The sequence below is a fragment of the Salvelinus fontinalis genome, chromosome 1 (assembly GCF_029448725.1).
Source record: "Salvelinus fontinalis isolate EN_2023a chromosome 1, ASM2944872v1, whole genome shotgun sequence".
Taxonomy (NCBI): domain Eukaryota; kingdom Metazoa; phylum Chordata; class Actinopteri; order Salmoniformes; family Salmonidae; genus Salvelinus; species Salvelinus fontinalis.
In genome coordinates this window covers 52,608,967-52,628,287 of record NC_074665.1, presented here as the reverse complement: position 1 = coordinate 52,628,287, position 19,321 = coordinate 52,608,967, and the positions used below count along the sequence as shown (strand labels likewise).

Here is a 19,321-nt window from a genome sequence, read left to right as displayed (position 1 = left end):
CAAGGTCATGGGTATAATTTATTTGACCCTTTCCTTACATTCCCAATCCATACAATATGTCACCCCAAATGACTTGGCATCACATTCCATTGAACCTCAAGGGGCTGATCAATAAATAACAAAACAGAGGGATTAGCGGCACAACAATTTGTTGATAAAGTCATCCCAAGGCTTGATTATAATTAGTCTGAGAGTCTCATTAATGGTCTAGAACATCAGAGTGATTCACTTATTGACTGACAGACTATCACTTCTGGCAACTCTATCACCTGGTCAGTAATATTAGTCCCCATAAAAGTCTCTGCCATTCACATTGGTGAAACTATTCAAATAGTGTCTATTTTGTCATTTCTGCTTTGCTGAATGTCCATTTTGCCTCTCTTCAGGACAAGTGTTACCAGTACTGGCCAGACCAGGGCTGTTGGATGTATGGGAACGTGAGGGTGGCAGCAGAGGACTTTACTGTACTGGTGGACTACACCATGCGCAAGTTCTGTGTACAATATGTAAGTGTCATTGTATGTGCCTACATGACAACCCTGCGTATGATCCCTCACTCAGAAAACGTGATGCTGTGTGAGACTGTGACCAGGTATTTACTATCAGGACTCAGGATAAGACCCAGATGCAGACAGTTCGAATCATAGATGTTTATTACAAAACAGGTTGCAGGCAAACCCTGTTTTGGTCAGTAATCCAGGGCAGAGTCAGTAATGTACAGAATGGCAGGCAGGGTCAGGGCAGGTAGAATGGTCAAAACCGGAAGAACTAGAAAACGGACTAGAGAGAACAGGAGTACGGGAAAAAACACGCTGGTAGGCTTGACGAGACAAGACGAACTGGCAACAGCCAAACAGAAAACACAGGTATAAATGCACAGGGGATAATGGGGAAAATGAGCGACACCTGGAGGGGGGTGGAGACAAGCACAAGACAGGTGAAATAGATCAGAGTGTGACAATTTGCAGTTTATTATCTAAATGATTTATGTGTTTTCCTGTTGTAAACAGCAGGGGAGTGATGGCCCCAGGGGCCCCTGCATGGTCACCCAGCTCCACTTCACCAACTGGCCAGACTTTGGGGTGCCCTTCTCCCCCATCGGCATGCTCAAGTTCCTTAAGAAGGTGAAGACGGTCAACCCGTCCTATGCAGGACCCATCGTGGTGCACTGCAGGTACTGAACCAGGGGAGGAGACTGGGGATTGTAACTGGGAATTCATATCTACAGGCTGTACTAAATGAAGGCTATAGTGATTAATATAAACGGTATGATATGTATAAGTTAACAAGATTATAGTGTAAAATTGTTTACTAAAAAAGTATGCCAATCATCTTCCCTTTATTTAGTACTGGTATGGCTGGAATTTCAATGCCTGTGTCATGTCATATGAAACTACCTTACCAAAAGGCATCATGAACGATCTAAGGGGGCACACGATACGTGAGGATGGCATGGGGGGTCAGTTGGAGAATTGTGCATTATTTAAACACCTGAAACAGCCTTTTCCTGCAATCTAGAGCCATAATCATTATGCTTGATTCTATGTATATTTTTCTGCATGTCTACAGTAAGAATACCTCTTGAGCTGTCTGTATCCTCCTGACTGGTGGTTCTTTTTTTTAAAGAAACTAAATATGCTTCTCTGCATCTTTTTGATAAAATCTGGGTAAAAGATTGAACGGAATGTGAGTCTTATACAGTACATTTAGATTTGCTTGCTTTTTTAAGGTCTACCAACATTGCCAGCAGGCATGCCAGCTAAGATAGTTAGACAAGCTAGCTACTCTAACTTGATAGCCTGAAATGACTTCTTGGTAGCTAGTTATGCAGTTGGTGGATTGGGAACCTATCTGGGCTAGATAAAGCCAACTTCATAAAATTGCTGGTTGGATAGTAATATTACTATATTCAGGTGAAGTCCGAAGTTTCCTTACACCTTAGCCAAATACATTTAAACTCAGTTTTTCACAATTCCTGACATTTAATCCTTGTAAAAATTCCATGTCTTAGGTCAGTTAGGATCACCACTTTAAGAATATGAAATGTCAGAATAATAGTAGAGAGAATGATTTATTTCAGCTTTTATTTATTTCATCACATTCCCAGTTGGTCAGAAGTTTACATACACTCAGTTAGTATTTGGAAGTATTGCCTTTAAATTGTTTAACTTGGGTAAAACGTTTCGGGTAGCCTTCCACAAGCTTCCCACATTAAGGTGGGTGAATTTTGGCCCATTCCTCCTGACAGAGCTGGTGTAACTGAGTCAGGTTTGTTGGCCTCCTTGCTCGCACATAATTTTTTCAGTTCTGCCCACATATTTTCTATGGGATTGAGGTCAGGGCTTTGTGATGGCCACTCCAATACCTTGACTTTGTTGTCCTTAAGCCATTTTTCCACAACTTTGGAAGTATGGTTGGGGTCATTGTCCATTTGGAAGACCCATTTGCGACCAAGCTTTAACTTCCTGACTGAACTCTTTAGATGTTGCTTCAATATATCCACATAATTTTCCTGCCTCATGATGCCATCTATTTTGTGAAGTGCACCAGTCCCTCCTGCAGCAAAGCACCCCCACAACATGATGCTGCCACCCCCGTGCTTCACGGTTTGGATGGTGTTCTTCGACTTGCAAGCCTCCCCCATTTTCCTCCAAACACAATGATGGTCATTATGGCCAAATGCTTCTATTTTTGTTTCATCAGACCAGAGGACATTTCTCCCAAAAAATTAACGTCTTTGTCCCCATATGCAGTTGCAAACCGTAGTCTGGCTTTTTTATGGCAGTTTTGGAGCAGTGGCTTCTTCCTTGCTGAGCAGCCTTTCAGGTTATGTTTATATAGGTCTCGTTTTACTGTGGATATAGATACTTTTGTACCTGTTTCCTCCAGCATCTTCACAAGGTCCTTTACTGTTGTTCTGGGATTGATTTGTACTTTTCGCACCAAAGTATGTTCATCTCTAGGAGACAGAAGGCATCTCCTTCCTGAGCGGTATGATGGCTGCGTGGTCCCATGGTGTTTATACTTGCGTAGTATTGTTTGTACAGATGAACATGGTACCTTCATGCATTTGGAAATTGCTCCCAATGATGAACCAGACTTAGGTCTGAGGTTTTGGCGGATTTCTTTACATTTTCCCATGATGTCAAGCAAAGAGGCACTTAGTTTGAAGGTAGGCCTTGAAATACATCCACAGGTACACCTCCAATTGACTCAAATGATGTCAATTAGCCTATCAGAAGCTTCTAAACCCATGACTTCATTTTCTGGAATTTTCCAAGCTGTTTAAAAGGCACAGTCAACTTAGTGTATGTAAACTTCTGACCCACTGGTATTGTGATACAGTGAAATAATCTGTCTTTAAACAATTGTTCGAAAAATTACTTGTGTCATGCACAAACTAGATGTCCTAACCGACTTGCCAAAACTATAGTTTGTTAACATAAAAATTGTGGAGTGGTTGAAAAATGAGATTTAATGACTCCAACCTATGTGCATGTAAACTTCCGACTTCAACTGTGTGTGTGTGTGTGTGTGTATATATATATATATATATATATATATATATATATATATATATATATATATATATATATATATATATATATATATATATATATATATTGGCTAAAATTATACATGGCCAAAAATATGTGTACACCACTTTAAATTAGTGGATTCAGCTATTTCAACCATATACAGTATAAAATCTAGCACACCGCCATACAAACATTTGGCGTTGAATGGTCCGTACTGAGGAGCTCAGTGACTTTCAACGTGGCACCGTCATAGGATGCTACCTTTCAAACAAGTTTGTCAGTTTGACCATTTTTGCTCTGCTACAGCTGCCCCGGTCAACTATAAGTGCTGTTATTGTGAAGTGGAAATGTCTAGACGCAACAATGGCTCAGCCATGGAGTGTTAGGCCACACAAGCTCACAGAACGGGACCGCTGAGTGCTGAAGCGCGCAGGATGTGCCTGCAGGAAGTGTACCACATGAAGGAGGAGGATGTCTTCCCTGTAATTCACAGCGTTGAGATTGCCTGCAATGACAACAAGCTCAGTCCGATGATGCCGTGACACACCGCCCCATACCATGACGGACCCTCCACCTCCAAATTGATCCCGACAAATCCGCGACTCGTCAGTGAAGAGCACTTTTTGCCAGCCCTTCTTGTCCAGCGACGGTGGGTTTGTGCCCATAGGTGACGTTGTTGCCGGTGATGTCTGGTGAGGACCTGCCTTACAACAGGCCTACAAGCCCTCAGTCCAGCCTCTCTCAGCCTATTGCGGACAGTCTGAGCACTGATGGAGGGATTGTGCATTCCTGGTGTAACTCGGACAGTTGTTGTTGCCATCCTGTACCTTTTCGGATGTACCGATCCTGTGCAGGTGTTGTTACACGTGGTCTACCACTGCGAGGACGATCAGCTGTCCGTCCTGTTTCCCAGTACCGCTGTCTTAGGCGTGTCACAGTACTGACATTGCCATTTATTGTCCTGGCCACATCTGCAGTCCTCATGCCTCCTTGCAGCATGTCTAAGGCTCGTTCACGCAGATGAGCAGGGACCCTGGGCATCTTTCTTTTGGTGTTTTTCAGAGTCAGTAGAAAGGCCTCTTTAGTGTCCTACGTTTTCATAACTGTGACCTTAATTGCCTACTGTCTGTAAGCTGTTAGTGTCTTAACGACCGTTCCACAGGTGTATGTTCATTCATTTTACGAATTATCTTTGAAAGATTTTCTACTTTGTAGAATAATAGTGAAGACTTAAACTATGAAATACAACACATGGAAAATTAAAATATTAAAATATGTGTTATTTGAGATTCTTCGAAGTAGCCACCCTTTGCCTTGATGACGGTTTTGCACACTCTTGGCATTCTCTCAACCACCTTCATGAGGAATGCTTTTCCATCAGCCTTGAAGGAGTTTGCACAAATGCTGAGCACTTGTTGGCTGCTTTTCCTTCACTCTGCTGTCCAACTCATCCCAAGCCATCTCAATTGGGTTGAGGTCGGGTGATTGTGGACGCCAGGTCATCTGATGCAGCACTCTATCGCGCTCCTTTTTGGTCAAATAGCCCTTACTCAGCCTGGAGGTGTGTTTGGTCATTGTCCTGTAGAAAAACAAATGATTCTACAATGTAGAAAATAGTAAAAATACTTGAATGAGTAGGTGTGTCCAAAATTTTGACTGGTACTTTACACAAGTATTTAAACAGGACAAATCTGAGGGTACACCTTCCCCCTATGGGCATGTTACCTCTGACTACACCTCTGAAGTCAGACACTTGCAGGAACAACTGTTGAAGCAGGTGTTTGCACTGGGGCTTTGCTTCTTGAATGGGCCTCATCGATTGGTTTCCATCACCCTTAGCTGGTATCCCAGACTGCTGTCTGTGTGACTGGCCCTTCAAACACTGTGGATGTTGTTGGCTTGTAGACATGTGGCTTTTTAGAATATTTCTTATGGACATGTTGCAATGTAGCACATTTTAGGCCATACCACAATCAAGAATCCTGTTGCAAACTGAGCCACAGAAATACAGTGCATTAGCTTTCAATTGAATCATCTTAACTTACCTCAGAGTTCTATGACAATGTCAGGGTCACTCTTCTGTCCTGTGTCTTGTCTTTCCTCAGTGCTGGCGTAGGAAGGACTGGAACGTTTATCGTCATAGACGCCATGATTGACATGATGCATGTAGAGCAGAGGCTGGATGTCTTTGGGTTTGTGACCAGAATACGGGAGCAGCGCTCTCAACTCGTCCAGACGGATGTAAAAGTGTTTCCTGACATTTCAATGTAATCCTGCAGTACAAACATGCAAAGATGCCTCTTTCACCCCATTTCTCACTCTGTCTGTATTTCAGATGCAGTACTCATTCATCTATCAGGCTCTGTTGGAGTATTATCTGTATGGTGACACAGAGCTGGATGTGTCCTCTCTGGAAGGCCACCTGCAGAAGCTCCACAATACCAGAGCACCCCTCGAAAGGCTGGGCCTAGAAGAAGAGTTCAGGGTAAGGGCCAGTCAAACACTTACTGTATATCTGCTTTCCTAAATTGTCTCTCTTAAGTAGTCCTAATTTCACTCCATGTCCTCTCCTCAGAAACTGACCAATGTACGCATAATGAAGGAGAACATGAGGACCGGAAACCTTCCTGCCAACATGAAGAAGAACCGTGTGCTTCAGATCATTCCATGTAAGGAATATTCTGACACTCTTCACTGTTCCATAATACATTACAACGCTACCACCATCAAACTCTTAGTGCTGTATTGATGCTTGATATTAAATCATTTTAGGCCTAAAAACTTTGCCAAGTTACACCTTTCAAGTAGTCTTAGTTTTTGGAATTAATATACTGTAGTTAAATGACACCAACGACACAAGTAGTTGAACTATTGTTGGAAATAAATGAAGTTGTTAAGGTTTTTGCTTGACCACAGATGACTTCAACCGGGTTATATTGTCAATGAAAAGGGGCCAAGAGTTCACGGACTACATCAATGCATCATTTATTGATGTAAGTATTTAGAAGCACATTTAACTTTCTCCAGAGCCGTTTATGTCTTTACGTATATGATGCCCTGAACAGTATGGGGTTTCTTTTCCAGGGCTACAGACAGAAGGACTACTTCATCGCTACCCAAGGTCCTCTGTCCCACACGGTGGAGGACTTCTGGAGGATGGTGTGGGAGTACAGGTGTCACTCTATTGTCATGCTCACTGAACTCAAGGAGAGGGAACAGGTACGGACCCCACTGTGGCAAGAGCTAACTACAGCCTAATCAGTAAATAACAGCTGTTATTTTAGCAACAGTCATCAAAATTGTTAAAAGGTTTAAAATACAATTCTGATGAATGCTGCAGTTGGACAATGGATGAAGATCCTCTGAACTTTTTACGTTTTTAAAATCCATCTAATATCAACGGAATTATAGCACATAACACATTGTACTGGCACAGACAAAAAATGAATGGAGTTCAGGCATTTTGGTTGGAATTCAGGAATTCAACTCATTGTAAATTGTCACCTTTTTTTCTAATATACATTTTCTTAGTATATGAGGTATTTTTTAAATGAATTATATGTGCCTCATTTGCATGTACTGTATATACTGGGTGTATTTGCATACATTATATAACAGGTTTGCAACCACCAAAGACTTCCTCTGTTTAGGCCTACGCAGTGCTAACCTGCGCTGTCTATACTGCCTCATTAATTATGAATTACTGTTGTTGTCACATTCCCTTGCATAATTTAATAAGTGTGTAGAGAAGGATACCCACGCGATTTAAAAACAAAATGCTTGGCTGTAGAGTACACCTATCTATGCATACTTTACATCAGGGGTCTCCAACATGTCGATGTGATTTAAGAATTGACATGGACTCAGAACATCCAATTTTGTTGTTTCTCTATGAACAATTGTAATTTTAAGAGTGAAAAACAAAATGGAGACATCATTTGGGAAAATATATTTTTAAAGTATTGTATAGGGCCCCCCCCTTACAGTTGTTTATAAAATGTAGTGCACTACTTTCTTTTGTGCGTTAAGGACCTGGGGAAGAGTTGCAGGGGAGAGGAGAAGAGAATAATGTGCCTATTTAAAAGCTAGAATTATATATTTTTTTGTAGCATATATATATTTTTTGAAGTAACTCTCTTGCTAGAAAAGGTTGGAGACCCCTGCTTTACATTGTTTGAGAGATCAGTATCACTATAATCCGAGTGTTCATATTCGGTAATTGCTTTAATTTCAGCGCATCTAATTTGTAAAAATGTAAGCTTTATTAAATGTTCACTTTTTCATTTGCTCAAAAAATCAACACCACTAGATGCAACGGAAAACCATTGTATTCCATTGAGCCCATTTCAGCCATTACTAGAATGTGTTTAACAGGTCATTTCAAATGTTTCCGAGGTCTTAACGTTAATGGGGGGGGGGGGGGGGGGCACAAGCAAGAGTGGGAAAGAGCCAAGCCAACAGTGTAAAATTAAAGCAATCAATCCAACAAGATTTAATTGACAAATCGATTTTGCACCCCTCAAATACAGGAAATAGAGATCCTCAGGTGAGCTGGGCATGCACGTTGCTAGTTAGCTGCCTCTAATAGTGATACACAACATATTTATTTATCTTAGAATTTTGGGGGGGTTAAAATGTTCTCTAGTCTTGAGCTTCTACAGAAATGTAGAATTGCCTTACATCAGGGGTGTCAAATACATTTTGCTCCGTGGGACCACTTCAGTGGTCTGGAAGTCCGCTCAAACATTCCTTGTCATCAAAATTAGCAAAGACATTTCTATCCATCGTTTTTCTGTATTTTCAATGTGCCCTGACTGTATAGCTTTAATTTCGGGAATTTGTATTAAGCTGAACAGAGAGACTATAAATGTAGATCCATTTTCATTATATTTTATTTTCAACCATTATACTTTCTACACAGTTTCGATTTGTTATTAGTAATTTCAATGTAGATGTAGGTTGTTTTTCCCACCTGTGGGCTTTATGTTTGACACATTACATTTACATTTAAGTCATTTAGCAGACGCTCTTATCCAGAGCGACTTACACACCCCTGCCTGACATGTACCTGTCACTTTCCCCAGGACAAATGTTTCCAGTACTGGCCAGCAGAGGGCACTGCGACATTTGGAGACTATACTTTGGAGCTGAAGGGGGATGCCCTATGTGACACTTTCACTCTGAAGGACATGGTGCTCACATATGGACCAGTGAGTTTCCATTACATAAACAAGCATTTACGCGAGCTACCCGATATGGATGTATTTTAAATATATTCTTTGTGATCTTTATTTTTGTCCTTGAGGATCACTGGGTTTGGTCCTCTAATCAATGTCATTCTGTTATCTAAATGTGTGTCTTATCTTGAAGTGAATTAGGTCAAGTTCATGTTAGGTTTATTTTTATTGTTACCAGGTATATAAATGTATGTAATGATGAATCGCATATGTTTCCCATCACCAGGAAAAACAGTCAAGGCACGTCCGACACTTTCATTTCCACGGCTGGCCTGAGATCGGAATACCGGCAGAGGAAAAGGGAATGATCGACATCATTGCTTCAGTGCAGAGACAGCAACAACAGTCTGGAAACCACCCTATCATAGTACATTGCAGGTAAGGTACATGTACTGTACACACACACCAAATCTGGTAGCCCAAAACACTCATTACTACTGCCCTTTTAATTCTGTAAGTTGGGGGGGTTGGGGGGCTGGGGGGTGCAAAGCTGAAATATGATAAAACATTTTTCAGATGGTTATTCTATGGATCATTTAGCTATTGGATTTTGAATTTTAGGACCCCTTTAGGTATAAAAAAATATATCCCAAAATTATTTGAGAAAATATTGATTTTGGCCTTTACTACTAAAGCCCATAGAAATGCATTGAATAACGCATTCATAAATAGCAAAAAGGACAGTCAAAAAATAAATAATAAAAAAACAAGGTTTTGTAGTATCTGTCCTATCTAGGAAATATAAAAAAAACTCTGTTTGTTTTTTAAAACCGATACAGGTTACCTTAAGGGGTCGTAGAGCATAGAGTGGTCATAATAGTTTGTAGGTCAAACCATTCGGATGTTACAGACATTTTTGTGCTAGCTCTACTACTTTTCACCAAAGATGTGGAAGTGCACTGGCAGATGTGGTGGATTGAGACACATCCAATGCAAAAGAAACAACAGATATATCTCTAGCTTAAACTGACAGATTTTGATGGGGATATACTGTATATATTTTTTATGTAACTTCAATTTTTGTTGTTATGTACTGCGTCAATGGAATCTAGGGGGTTAAAAACACATTAGGATCATACCAAACACAAAATTATGTTTTAGAGAATATTGATTACTTTTTTTCCATTTTGGGCATGTCAGTTTCAATAAATGGTACATTTAGCCTTTGTAGACTGTTCTACAGGCCAACTCTTTATAACTACTTGTGTGAAAGACTGCTGTGAAAGCTCTGATCAGAACATACGTAGCTCCAGGTGAAGTACTTATCATGCAGCACGGCCCACTGGGATTGATCCAATCCACTGATTCACAGTCAATTAAAACCTCTCAAAGTGAAATCTCTTACGACTCGCGCTTTGATTAATCTGATAGAATGAGCTAACGACAGGAAATGGTGTCATCACTCTCTCGTATTCCTTCATCAGGGCCTGTCTAAAGAGGGGCTTTTTAAAGCTTTTTCTCATCCGTTGGGAATGGGTGCTGGCCCATTACAATCGCCCTCTCTCCTCTCTCGCACTCACCGGCATTGTAAGCACGGACTCAATCCAAAGAGAGTGAGAGATAGCAGATTTATTAGTGCTACCGTTTGGATTAGTGTCTCTTTAAGGGAGGCTGATTATTAGTACTATTAGTCAAAGGTCACCTTTTCTCCAACTAATTGTTTTCAATACAAATGGCAGTATAGCCCTATGACTAGGGAAATGGGAGACTAGGAAGGTGTAGATCTAGGAGCTCTACTGTTAGAGATATCTCGTATCAACCTCTAACAAGATACACTATATATACAAAAGTATGTGGACACCTATTTAAATGAGTGGATTTGGCTATTGCAACCACACCCGTTGCTGACAGGTATTTAAAATCAAGCATTACGCCATGCAATCTCCATAGGGACACATTGGCAGCAGAATGGCTTTACTGAAGAGCTCAGTGACTTTCAACGTGGCACCGTCATAGGATGCCACCTTTCCAACTGTAAAGTTTGGTGGAGGAGAAATAATGGTCTGGGGCTGTTTTTCATGGTTCGAACTTGGCCCCTTAGTCCATGGCAACAGTTTGGGGAAGGCCCTTTCCTCTTTCAGCATGACATTGTCCCCATGCACAAAGTGAGGTCCTTGCAGAAATGGTTTGTCGATCGGTGTGGAAGAACTTGAATGATCCTGCAATGAGCCCTGACCTCAACCCCATGGAACACCTTTGAGTTGTATTGGAACTCCGACTGCGAGCCAGGCCTAATCGCCCAACATCAGTGCCCGACCTCACTAATGCTCTTGTGGCTGAAAGGGAAGCAAGTCCCCGCAGCAATGTTCCAATATCTAGTGGAAAGCCTTCCCAGAAGAGTTGAGACTGTTATAGCAGCAAAGGGGCGACCAATTCAATATTAATGGAATGAGATCTTCGACGAAGAGGTGTCCACATACTTTTAGTCCTGTAGTGTAACTTATCTGAATGTTGTGAAATCAGTGCATTGCTTTGGCGCTCATTGCAGCCCAAACAGCATGACAGTGAACTGGTAGAACCCTGAGGGTGTATGTAATGTAGTATACTCCTTTGATTCACATTCAGTTCTAAGCACATCATTTCAATACCCTCTAATGGTAGATACTCGATGCTGTAGATGATGAGGATTCTGTCCCGGGTTTATTTCTCAGTGCTGGTGCGGGTCGGACTGGGACATTCATCGCCCTGAGTAATATTCTGGAGCGGGTGAAAGCCGAGGGCCTACTGGACGTGTTTCAGACAGTCAAGAGCTTACGCATGAAGAGACCACACATGGTTCAGACTGTGGTAGGTATGACTTATTGTAGCATCACCACATTGTTTGCCATGTTTGGATACAATATCTATCATAGAGATTGAATGCATGATGTTAGCCTAAATGAATTAAAAGATACAGTATAAAGATTACATACATTCAAATGATCTTCAAAAGAATGACAATGATTATTGTAGCATCACCACATTGTTTGCCATGTTTGGATACAATATCTATCATAGAGATTGAATGCATGATGTTAGCCTAAATGAATTAAAAGATACAGTATAAAGATTACATACATTCAAATGATCTTCAAAAGAATGACAATGATGTATTTCAGTGATTTATGTTTGTTTTGTTTGTTGTTTCAGGAACAATATGACTTCTGCTACAGAGTGGTTCAAGATTTTGTTGACATTTTCTCAGACTATGCCAATTTCAAATGACAATATCTGCTACATTTACCCATGTATTTTTCCACCAGGCATATACCATTTTGTTAGATCGCTCTTTTTACGCTTTGCACTTAAACACAGTACTTAAACTTATTGTACCATATTGTAATATATTTGTTTGTGTCTCTGTCTGTTTTTTTGTTTGCTCGTTCAAAACAGCCCAAAAGGAAATTGAATATTATGTCTATTTAGTCATGGACTTTTCAACTAGCTTTGTGTCCTCAGTATTTGGATGTCAAACGTTTTGAATTGAAAACCTAAGACCATTCAATCAAAAACGGGAATGAAGGGTTTATTATGTTAACATTATGTATATACACTGAGTGTATAAAACATTTAAGGACAGCTTCCTGATATTGAGTTGCACCTGGTCAATCTATGTCATGGAACGAGTAGGTGTCCTTAATGTTTTGTACACTCAGTGTATATTAATTAACTTATGCATATAATCTTTATCTATTTATATAATGTAGAATTTAATGTACATTTTGATTATGTTAAAAGCATTACCACGACATTGCCTTTCGTTGCCTGTGGTCTGTACCATAGCTATGGCACATACTGTGGAAGTCCACAGATCTGACAAAAAAACTGCTGTTGTAAAGATACACAACCTGCCATAAGAGTTTGTCATTGTGTTACTGACCTTACAAGTGACTTAAAGTGCCATTTAATATTTGCTGTGTATGATGTTTTTTTTATATCAACAGTATAGTTTTTTTTCTTTATTTGTGCTATTTTCTACATTGTAGAATAATAGTGAAGACATCAAAACTATGAATTAACACATATGGAATCATGTAGTAACCAAAAAAGTGTTACTCAAATCAAAATATATTTCGAGATTTTACAATCACCCTTTGCCTTGATGACAGCTTTGCACACTCTTGGAAATCTCAAATATATTTTGATTGATTTATTTAACACTTTTTTGGTTACTACATGATTCCACATGTGTTATTTCATAGTTTTGATGTCTTCACTATTATTCTACAATGTAGAAAATAGTACAAATAAAGAAACACCCTGGAATGAGTAGGTCTCCAAACTTTTGACTGGTACTGTGCATACAGTTGTAATAACTTTTTAAAGGTAGAATATATAGCATTTGTATGCTTATCAAAATAACTACAGTATATTGGACCTAACATTTCAGCGTTTGCATGAAGCAGTGCCATACAAAGATTGGAAAACCTTTCTGATCAAGAAACAATTGTCAACAAGTGACTTCAACTTCAAGTAGACATAGCTAAGCCAGCAGACTGTTTTTATGTTTTTCAAGACTAAATTAAGAAGTTAGATTTCAACAAAATATACATTTTACTATTTCCATATAGTTAATAAAACAGCCTTCATCTCTGTAATAAACATGATTGGTGATAAGGGAAATTATTATAATACCAATATACCAAATATATATGATTTATTCTGTTTATAGAGTTCTCAACTTGAAAAGTATAATTTAGAAACAGGCATCAATTTCCTCTTGATAAGGAGTGTTCAGTCATAGTGCCCTCATATCAATCACTAATTAACTTGATTATTATTATCATTTAGCAGACACTCTTATCCAGAGCAACTTACAGGAGCAATTATGGTGAAGTGTGTTGCTCAAGGGCACTTCGACAGTTTTGTCACCTCAGGGATTTCGAACCAGTGATTTTTCAGTTACTAGCCCAACCGCTAGGGAACACGTTAGGCTACCTGCCACCTGGTTATTGACAATAGCAAATTTCAGAAAGCTAGTTTCTGGAATTTCAATGTACTGTCATTTACTGTGAAATATATACACAGTATATGATCATAAATGTAATATAACACAAATTTGAATTACTTGGTTACCTGGTTATTAAGTGTTTTTAGGCTATCCTTTTCATACCAAAGGTACATTTATGCATCCATAACCTCTAAGGAGTGGTTATCTGTAGCTCTGTTGGTAGAGGATGGCACTTGCAACGCCGGTATAGTAGTGGGTTCGATTCTCAGGACCACCTGTATGTACTAATAAGTGTAAGCTAAATGGCAAACTGTATTAGGTAAAGATATAAGGATTGTCTCTTCATTTAGAATCAGTCTTATGTACTGAGTATGAAATTAAGGCTAGTGGTTGCTGTAGTGCACAAACATCTTGTTCCTCTTATCATTTTTTTTTTGCAGTTTTTTATTTGACCTTAATTTAACTAGGCAAGTCAGTTGAGAACAAATTCTTATATTCAATGACGGCCTAGGAACAGTGGGTTAACTGCCTTGTTCAGGGGTAGAACGACAGATTTTTACCTTGTTAGCTCAGGGATTTGATCTGGCAACCTTTCGGTTATAAGTCCAACGCTCTAACCACTAGGCCACCTGCCACCCCAATCATAAGTCTGTATAAAGTTGAAAATGTTTTATTCTGAGTGCAATAAATGCAATAAAAATAAACTAATTTGCCATTCATTTCTGAATATTTGTAAAAGATACAAAACATGTGTATCAAACAGTAGAGGCTGGTGGGTGGAGCTATAGGTGGACGAGCTCATTGTAATGGTTGAAATGGAACTAATGGAACGGTATCAAACATATGGAAACCACATGTTTGACTCCGTTCCTTTTATTCCATTCCAGCCATTACAATGAGCTCGTCCTCCTATAGCTCCTCCCACCAGCTGCCACTTGTATCAAAGTAACTTTTTTATTGAGACAAATATATTATTTATTTTACAAACATTACATATTTATAATATCTACACTGACGTCACCTCTTAACACATTACGAATGTGTTTGTTTCCATCAAATTCAGATTGAAGCTTATGCACTAAGCAGGTCCCGTTGGTGACGTTTAGTGTCCATTAGGCACTTAGTGTGTCACACCTGGGGAAAAGGGATTATAATCCTAATGACACAGACTGTTCCATTTCTAACCACCCTTATAAAAAGGACCCATGATTATTCCCACCACACTGTAAGAAGGAATAGACAGAACGGAGACAGTATGTGATTCATTCATATGCTTTCAAGTACATTTAAAATTGTTAACTGATTTATGTGTTGATAATATCTACTAAGTGCATGTTCAATAGGTAATCATTGCAAGACAATCCCAAACTATATTTGAGTTACGATAAAATATTTTGGACTATCAAATGTAGCTTGTATTTTACTAGCTTTTTTTCCAGCTTCCATGGATCTTAGCAGCAAAACGGTTGTGCAGGTGGTGATGTTGGCGTTGATAGCTCAGGTCACTTTATCTCAGCATTGGTCGTATGGGTGGCTACCTGGAGGAAAGAGAAGTGTTGCGGAGCTGGAGGCCACCATCAGGGCAAGTACTATTTACCCTATGTTTACCTGTATGTAAGTAACTATGTCTATCTGAACATACATGTAATTGTCCTTTAAGTAAATCTACTGTGCCTTGAAAACCTGTGAACATGTTTATATACACTCATGGGTCAGTTCCCCGTTCACGAAAATGTATCGCTCCTACAGAAGGTTAGTCACGTGGCCTTGACTTGCTAGTCACGTGGCCGTGGTTTGCTATATAAAGCAGGCAGACAAGCAACAAGGTATTCAGTTACTGTTCGATTGAACGTCAGAATGGGCAAAACGAGTGACCAAATCGACTTTGAGCATGGTATGATTGTCGTGCCAGGCGTGCCAGATCCAGTATCTCAGAAATGGCTGTCATTTTTGGAGTGGGATATTTGTTCAATAAGCAGTCTTTTCAAGAGTACATAGGCAAAGTTTATGAAGCTCTTTGAGGGTGTTGCATATCGAGTATATGGGTAATAACATTACACATTCCTCTTACATATTGCTATCAAGATGATGGACACAGGTGGTGCAATGGCTCTTCCTGAGAAGACAGGTGCCCATGTCCCAGAGAGACTGAGAGCATATGATGTAGTAAGTATTCATATTCATATTTTAAGGTTAGATAATGTATTCATTGTATTTCTAATGGTAAATTCCTTGTTTCGTCTAAAGATATTGAATTGATGTCTCCTTGTGATATGTTGTAAAAAGATATGCCAAAGTATCTGAAAGAAATGTTAAGATGAGAGTATTGGCTGACAAACGGAAAGCTTTCCTGAAGTGGAACTTATAAATGTATGGAGACAATGTTGCTCATTTCTGATACATCATTGTAATATACTGTAGATACAGTATTATACAACATAAAGTAGACTTCTGACATTGACACTTTGTTTCCCTAGATGTCGAAGAAACGGATGCCACATAAATAAAGAACTGTGAGACAATTCTTCACAAAAAGCAAGAAGACAACGATGATGGAGAATTCAAGAACAGTTGTGTCCATTTCCAACTAAGATCACATTTAGATTGATGTCATTCACTTGAAGTATGAAACACTAACCTCCTGTAAAATTGTAATAAAGACTGATTGAAAGATATGTGTCTTTGTATGTCTTTACAGTACAGTATCTTCAGTGTCCTATCCAATTTTGGATTCATCAATTAGTGACCCATCATGAGATTGAGGTTGAGTTGACAAACCATGAATTGATTATTATCGTATATTTGTTTTCCATGACCGACAAGCATGATCAACTTGTAATTCAACAACCTTAGCATGACAACAGCTGGTGATTAAGTAAATGTATTAAAATTCAATGGTGTCATTAGATTTGAAACAGTGGTCTATGTCCCTTTTATAACTAGATCGCATTGCTTGTCAGTCATTTATAATTTCATCCATAAAAACCACTAGACCAATTGAATTTTGAAACAGGACATTTATTTTACCTCAAATGTATGTGAGTATGTCCCCTGTTGAAAAATTGCATTTTGTTTAGTTAAAAATAATCATTTTTTGAATAGTTTTGCCAGGATCATAGACATTACTAAAAGACTGTAAAACTTTAATGTCGTTCAATAAATTGGTGTTAGTTATACACATTTTCATTTCATATTAGGCAAGGAAATGAATCTGCAGGGGGCATTTGTTTGAAATAGAAAAGCGAGCTGAGATAAGGGGGGACTTTACCTAGCAGGGTCTTGTAGATGACCTGGAGCCAGTGGGTTTGGTGACGAGTATGAAGCGAGGGCCAGCCAACGAGAGCGTACATGTCGCAGTGGTGGGTAGTATATGGGTCTTTGATGACAAAACGGATGGCACTGTGATAGACTGCATCCAATTTATTGAGTAGGGTATTGGAGGCTATTTTGTAAATGACATCGCCGAAGTCGAGGATCGGTAGGATTGTCAGTTTTACGAGGGTATGTTTGGCAGCATGAGTGAAGGATGCTTTGTTGCGAAATAGGAAGCCAATTCTAGATTTAACTTTGGATTGGAGATGTTTGATGTGAGTCTGGAAGGAGAGTTTACAGTCTAACCAGACACCTAGGTATTTGTAGTTGTCCACATATTCTAAGTCAGAACCGTCCAGAGTAGTGATGCTGGACGGGCGGGCAGGTGCAGGCAGCGATCGGGTGAATAGCATGCATTTAGTTTTACTAGCATTTAAAAGCAGTTGGAGGCCACAGAAGGAGTGTTGTATGGCATTGAAGCTCGTTTGGTGGGTTGTTAACACAGTGTCCAAAGAAGGGCCAGAAGTATACAGAATGGTGTCGTCTGTGTAGAGGTGGATCAGAGACTCACCAGCAGCAAGAGCGACATCATTGATGTATACAGAGAAGAGAGTCGGCCCAAGAATTGAACCCTGTGGCACCCCAATAGAGACTGCCAGAGGCCCGGAAAACAGGCCCTCCGATTTGACACACTTAACTTTATCAGAGAAGTAGTTGATGAACCAGGCAAGGCAATCATTTGAGAAACCAAAGCTATCGAGTCTGCCGATGAGGATGTGGGGATTGACAGAGTCGAAAGCCTTGGCCAGGTCAATGAATACGACTGCACAGTATTGTTTCTTATCGATGGCGGTTAAGATATCGTTTAGGACCTTGAGCGTGGCCGAGGTGCACCCATGACCAGCTCTGAAACCAGATTGCATAGCGGAGAAGGTGCGGTGGGATTCGAAATGGTCGGTAATCTGTTTGTTGACTTGGCTTTCGAAGACCTTAGAAAGGCAGGGCAGGATAGATATAGGTCTGTAGCAGTTTGGCTCAAGAGTGTCCCCCCCTATGAGGAGGGGGATGACCGCAGCTGCTTTCCAATCTTTGGGAATCTCAGATGACACGAAAGAGAGGTTGAACAGGCTACTAATAGGGGTTGCAACAATTTCGGCAGATAGTTTTAGAAAGAAAGGGTCCAGATTGTCTAGCCCGGCTGATTTGTAGGGGTCCAGATTTTGCAGCTCTTTCAGAACATCAGCTGACTGGATTTGGGAGAAGGAGAACTGGGGAAGGCTTGGGCGAGTTGCTGTGGGGGGTGCAGTGCTGTTGATTGGGGTAGGGGTAGCCAGGTGGAAAGCATGGCCAGCCGTAGAAAAACGCTTATTGAAATTCTCAATTATAGTGGATTTATACGTGGTGACAGAGTTTCCTATCCTCAGTGCAGTGGGCAGCTGGGAGGAGGTGTTCTTATTCTCCATGGACTCTACAGTGTCCCAGAACTTTTTTGAGTTTGTGTTTCAGGAAGCAAATTTCTGCTTGAAAAAGTTAGCCTTGGCTTTTCTAACTGCCTGTGTATATTGTTTTCTAACTTCCCTGAAAAGTTGCATATCACGAGGGCTGTTCGATGCTAATGCAGAACACCAGCAGATGTTTTTGTGCTGGTCAAGGGCAGTCAGGTCTGGAGTGAACCTAGGGCTTTATCTGTTCCTGGTTCTCAATTTCTTGAATGGGGCATGCTTATTTAAGATGGTGAGGAAGGCATTTAAAAAAATAACCAGGTATCCTCTACTGACGGGATGATGTCAATATCCTTCCAGGATACCCGGGCCAGGTCGATTAGAAAGGCCTGCTCGCTGAAGTGTTTCAGGGAGCGTTTGACCGCTGACCCATTACGGATGCAGGCAATGAGGCAGTGATCGCTGAGATCTTGGCTGAAAACAGCAGAGGTGTATTTAGAGGGCAAGTTGGTTAGGATGATATCTATGAGGGTGCCCGTGTTTACGGCTTTGGAGTGTTACCTGGTAGGTTCATTTATCATTTGTGTGAGATTGAGGGCATCAAGCTTGTCCCAGTTTAGGTCACCTAGCAGCACGAGCTCTGAAGATAGATAGGGGCAATCAGTTCTCATATGGTGTCCAGAGCACAGCTGGGGGCAGAGGGTGGTCTATAGCAGGCGGCAACGGTGAGAGACTTGTTTTTAGAGAGGTGGATGTTTAAAAGTAGAAGTTCAAATTGTTTGGGTACAGACCTGGATAGTAGGACAGAACTCTGCAGGCTATCTCTGCAGTAGATTTCAACACCGCTCCCTTTGGTCATTC

The 19,321-nt window shown here is 40.2% G+C and overlaps 1 protein-coding gene across 5 annotated transcripts in view; it reads left to right on the top strand.

Annotated features, from left to right (window-relative positions):
* Positions 1-14,410, top strand: part of LOC129857559 (receptor-type tyrosine-protein phosphatase epsilon-like) — a 57,588-nt gene extending 43,178 nt beyond the window's left edge. For all 5 annotated transcript variants that reach the window (XM_055925923.1, XM_055925955.1, XM_055925945.1 and 2 more), the window contains 11 exons: positions 387-506; positions 1,011-1,174; positions 5,645-5,780; positions 5,875-6,024; positions 6,115-6,208; positions 6,456-6,532; positions 6,624-6,758; positions 8,624-8,749; positions 9,003-9,154; positions 11,428-11,563; positions 11,906-14,410. In XM_055925923.1, the coding sequence (XP_055781898.1) occupies positions 387-506; positions 1,011-1,174; positions 5,645-5,780; positions 5,875-6,024; positions 6,115-6,208; positions 6,456-6,532; positions 6,624-6,758; positions 8,624-8,749; positions 9,003-9,154; positions 11,428-11,563; positions 11,906-11,980 (1,365 nt within the window). In that variant the 3' untranslated portion in view covers positions 11,981-14,410. The remainder of the gene's footprint in view (positions 1-386; positions 507-1,010; positions 1,175-5,644; positions 5,781-5,874; positions 6,025-6,114; positions 6,209-6,455; positions 6,533-6,623; positions 6,759-8,623; positions 8,750-9,002; positions 9,155-11,427; positions 11,564-11,905) is intronic.
* The last annotated feature ends 4,911 nt before the right edge of the window (positions 14,411-19,321 follow it).